Source organism: Plasmodium reichenowi, chromosome 10, assembly GCF_001601855.1.
Source record: "Plasmodium reichenowi strain SY57 chromosome 10, whole genome shotgun sequence".
In the NCBI taxonomy this organism is placed as follows: domain Eukaryota; phylum Apicomplexa; class Aconoidasida; order Haemosporida; family Plasmodiidae; genus Plasmodium; species Plasmodium reichenowi.
The window spans coordinates 1,041,967-1,047,462 of NC_033655.1; the positions used below are offsets into that span (position 1 = coordinate 1,041,967).

The window sequence follows — 5,496 nt, forward strand, 5'->3', positions numbered from 1 at the left end:
TTTTTTTTTTTTTTTTTTGGTGCATGCACATTTTGTTTTTTTTAATCTTTGGCTGTTAAAATAAAACCAAAATGTAAATTTCTCAATAATTTCATTGCAAATATATCAAGTTAACGTTCAAAAAAAAAAAAAAAAAGAAAAAGAAAAAGAAAAACACAAAAAAGAACAAAAAAATTATGAAATAAAAAATCATTGTATCCCTTTTGAAATCTCCATATTTCATTTAAACCTTTCAATTGTTTGATTTTTCAAGAGATCTTAAAATTTCCTTTGCTTGCGAAATGCTCTTTTCTTTTTTGGTCAAAAAGAATATTTTCCCTTTGGGTTTATTCCAAAATGTTGGTTTTGCTTTATTTATGTTTTCTTTTATTGTAGGCACTTTCATAGGAATGCTTAATGATTTAGAGAAACTTCTTGGAATAATTTTGTCTATCGGTTCCTTCTCTATTGTTGTTGATTCAGATACAAGGTTTGGTTCTTCTATTTTATTTAGAGAATTTTCACTCTTATCTTGTGATATATTATCCACTTTATTATTATCTACTTCATTATTATCAACTTCATTATTATCTACTTCATTATTATCCACTTCATTATTATCTACTTCATTATTATCCACTTTATTATTATCTACTTCATTATTATCTACTTCATTATTATCTACTTCATTATTATCTACTTCATTATTATCCACTTCATTATTATCAACTTCATTATTATCAACTTCATTATTATCAACTTCATTATTATTGTTCATTTCAATTTCCGTTTCATCATTTCCCTTTTTATTCATTACACTTTCTTCTATCTTCATAACATCTTCATCAGCTTCTTTCTCCATATCAACATCATTAATTTTTTCTTTATCCATTTTTATTTTCTCTAACGAATTATTTTCTTCGTTACTATCCTTTTTTATTAATTTTTTAACAGGGAATTCTTTCAATGTTGATAAAATTTTCACACTGTGAAATTTATTTATAAATTTATTCATATGGCTGGGAAATTTAATATCTCCCATTTTTACCATATTCATTTTATATTTTGCTGGAATTTTTTTCATAAGGATAGCCTTTGTAGTTTTTAGAGTATGTCCTGCGTCATCATCATCTTGTAAGGTAGCATCTTTTTCGTTTTTTACTTCTTCTTCACGTTGTATATTTGATATTTCATTTGTTTCTTCCAATCTATCATTTGTTTTTTCTAATGTACCATTTGTTTCTTCCAATGTACCATTTGTTTCTTCCAATGTACCATTTGTTTCTTCCAATGTACCATTTGTTTTTTCTAATATTTTATCATCCTTTATGCTTCTCAAACTATTTACTTTTTTATTATTTTCCAAATTGTTGATCCCCATTTTTTTTGTAGAAAATGCATTAAATTTCATCATCAATTTAGGTATCCCTTTTTTCATAAACATTTTTCCTTTTTCGTTTCGATTTTCTTTTTCCTTCACATATATATGTACATTTGAATCTTCCTTTAAATCATTTATTTTTTCTTCCTCATCACTTTTATGAATAGAATCTATTTTTCCATCCGATATTATAGACGTACTATTTGAGAACATTTTTATTGGTCCCTCCTTTTCAATAATTTTTGAATTATGTTCTCCAATTTTTACCTCAATAGAATTTAATAATTTATTAGCATTAAAGAAACTGTGTCTTCCTGGTTTTATAATTTTATGTATACTTTTACTCGGTTTTATAATTTGTTTTTCTTCTTCTTTATGTTCATCCATTTTTATATTACTTGATTCCGTTTTGTCAATCGATTCGTTAGATAACTTCTTATTCGTTGTAAATTTTTCTTTCGAAATATTTATATTCTTTTTTAATAATATTGGTAAAGTTTTACTTTTAGGAAGAGCTTTTTTAGTAACCATAGGAATCATTTTCATATTTATCTTTTTGATGATCATATTATTATTTTTACTTGTTATATTATCCATCATATAATAATCATTACATTTTTCAACCTTCATCTCTTTTGTATTTTCATCCTTATTATGTAAATTATTACATTCTAAAAAATGTGGTACATTTTTATCTTTCTCATCTAACATTTCTTTTTCCATTATTTCTTCTTTTGCCGATTCTGATAAGTTCTTTTTATTTATAATATCAATCGTCTCCTTGTCATTTATTGTGTTCTCATTTTTTTTTTTGGTATTCTCATCTCCTTTTGAATTAACTGCATCCTCATTCATTTTTTGTCCTTGCATCATTTCATGTTCTTGTTCGGTATTTATAAAAATATATTGATCTTCTTTTTTTATGAGATTCACTTGTTCGTTGATCAAAACGGGGTCTTTTTTTATATCAACATCATATTCCCTAGATAATCCAGGTTTATTTATTCTTTCATCATTTAAATAATTCTCCTTCCGCTCATTTAGTAAGAATTTTTCCATATTTACATTCTTCTCTTCCTCTTTTTCTAAATTTATATAATTCGTTTTTTTATTTTCATCCTTCTTGAATAATGAATTCTTAAAAGATATTTTTTCATCAACAACCATTTTATTAGTAGAATCCATTTGGGGAACATGGTTTTTATTAATTAGAAGTGCATTTCCTTTAGACTTGAATAATTGTTTAGATAAAATATCTTGTACAGATTTTATGGTCGAATTTACTTTATTTATAACATTGTCATCACTAGATATATGGATTTCTGGATCTTTATTTAAACTAATTGATTTCTTCATGCTTAATACAACTCCCTCTTTCTTAGTTATGCCCATTTTTTCTTTAGTTATAGCAATTTTTTTTAACATACCTTCTTTTTTTGTTAATAAGTTGTTCATAACAGGAGAACTCATTTTTTTTATTTCGTTTGTCCTACATATATTTTTATCATTACTCTGTTTAATATCGCATGTTTCTTCAAAATAAATACCTATTTTTATATTTTTCTCCTTTGAAAGGATTGTTGTATTATCCTCTTTACTATCACCAATATTATCATTCTTATTATCCTCTTTACTATCACCAATATTATCATTCTTATTATCCTCTTTACTATCACCAATATTATCATTCTTATTATCCTCTTTACTATCACCCACATGATCATTCTTATAACCTTTCGTCATTACATGCTTTTTATTATTGTTCACATTTAACATGTTCATATCTTCCTTTTCATCCACAGTTTGTATGACACCTTTTTTACCTTTTATCTCATTTATCCTTGTATCTTCTTCATGTTTATCAAAACATTTTTGATGGGTAATGTACACACTAGAATTAACGTTATTAAAATGTCTCCTTAATATTGACATGTTCATAATTTTATTTAAATATTTTTTCATATATGTGTTTTCCTTATTAAATCTGGTTCTCTTTTTTTTGTTCCTTTCCTTTTCTTTTTTATTGGACATGCTAAAAGTAGCTCCACTTCTTGATAAACTAAAATGTTTTGAGAGTTTTCGAGAAACAAATGAAAATTTTTTATTTGTAATATTTAAAGTATTCTCTTTATTACTAGGTTCCTTTTTATCTATTTTATATTTTATATCATTCATATAACTTTTTTTCTCTTTTATGTCCCCTTGACCTTCTACCGTTTTAATTCTTATAACCGACTTTTCTTTTTTTATCGAAGATTTGTCTTGACCCGTAGTCTTTAGCTTGTTCATATAATCCTTATATTTTATTGCATTTTTTTCTTTTATATACATAAAATAATCTACATCATCTACATCACTCATACTCAGCATAGTTTCATCATACGTTGATTTCTTCATATCTTTATTTTTACTAGAGCATGAGATACTTATACGCTTGGGGACTTTCTTATTGTAGTTCAAAAAAACAGAATGATCTAGAAATATATTTTTATTACCACACTTGTTATATATTTTATTTCCACATAATACATTTGTTTCATGTGATTTATTCGTTTCATTATTATATTCGTCCATATATAATAATTTTTTCTTTTCTTCATTACACAAAATATAATTATCATTAGTACCTTCATGTTCAATGATTTTTTTTTTTTTCTTTCCCATAAATATAAATTTAGTCGGATGAACATTATTATTATCTTTCTTTTTATTATTATTATTATAAAAATTATTTATATAATTAATAGTACCCTTTAAATGTATTTTGTTATGTTTCTCTTTATTATTCTTTATTGGTTCATACATAAATTCTTGTCTCTCCTTTATTAAATTATATTTAATACTTTCCCTCTTTTCTAACGTATTAGTATTATTAGAGTTATTAAATTTATTAATAATAGAAGAGGGGATATTTAATTTAAAAGTATTCATTTTTTTTTCAAGTTCATCTACATGTCTAATTTTATCATTAGATGAAGGGTATAATACAAATGAAAATTGATTATTATTCGACGTATTTTTTATACTACCATTTGTTTTATATATATTTATATTTTTTTCTTTCTCCTTAGACTTATCTTTATCATTATCTTTATCTTTATCGTTATCTTTATCTTTATCGTTATCTTTATCTTTATCGTTATCTTTATCTTTATCTTTATCTTTATCTTTATCTTTATCATTATCATTATCTTTATTTCCTTTTGTCTTTCCCATTTTATTATCAACCAACTTAATACTGTCATAAAAATTGTTATTTTTTAAATTGTAATTATTAGACATTTCTGATTGAAAATGAGAATATCTGTTCATGCTTAAATCTAATATTTCTTTTTTTTCTATATTATAACTTGATTTTCTTGGACTCTTTTGATTTCTTTCTTTTTTAACATCATAAATTCTTTTTAGATATCTTAATTTGTTTATATTTTCCTTTGATAAAAGAGGAGAGATGATTTCATTTTTATCTGTTCTTTTTTTTTTTTTTACCATACTTATTTTCCCACCCAATTTTATATATTTAATATATTTTATATAATCTAGAATATTATTTATATTTTTATTTTGAATAAAAATGCTCCCATGTAAAACCTCCTTTACTAAGTGATTATAGTATTCTTCATGTGCTCCTTTTTTTTTTATTTTTATACATCCATTTATTTTTAATTTTATTTTTTTCTTCACATTGCTAAAAATGTACTTATCATTAATGTCTTTAAATCGGTTGATTTCTTCATTTAAACTTTTTTTTTTTAATTTTATGCTACCATTAATAAATTTATCATCTTCATGTCGTCTTAAAGATTCAAACATTTTGTAGAGCACTTCATGGTCTTGCTGAGTTTTAGCTTCAACATTTATACACTTCATTTTGAAGTATGTGAATGAATTACCTTAGGAAAAATTTAATATATATATATATATATATATATATATATATATATTATTAAAATGTTAATTTTCCTTTTCTCTTATTTTCTTTTCTTTTCTTTTCTTTTCTTTTTTTTTTCTTTTTTTTTTTTTTTTGTACATGCAAATATTATGAACACTTACATATTTTTTCATTAAAAACTTTTCTTGCACCTGTTGTGTTAACTTAAACCACACAACCCTGAACCTATATTAAATATTATAAT

The 5,496-nt window shown here is 23.6% G+C and overlaps 1 protein-coding gene across 1 annotated transcript; it reads right to left on the minus strand.

The window, feature by feature from the left end:
- Positions 1–232: 232 nt before the first annotated feature.
- PRSY57_1026000 (hypothetical protein) lies at positions 233–5,230 on the minus strand (the record flags this gene model as incomplete). Its single annotated transcript, XM_012907849.2, has 1 exon — positions 233–5,230. The coding sequence occupies one exon, from the start codon at positions 5,228–5,230 to the stop codon at positions 233–235; it is 4,998 nt and encodes a 1,665-aa protein (XP_012763303.2).
- Positions 5,231–5,496: the final 266 nt, after the last annotated feature.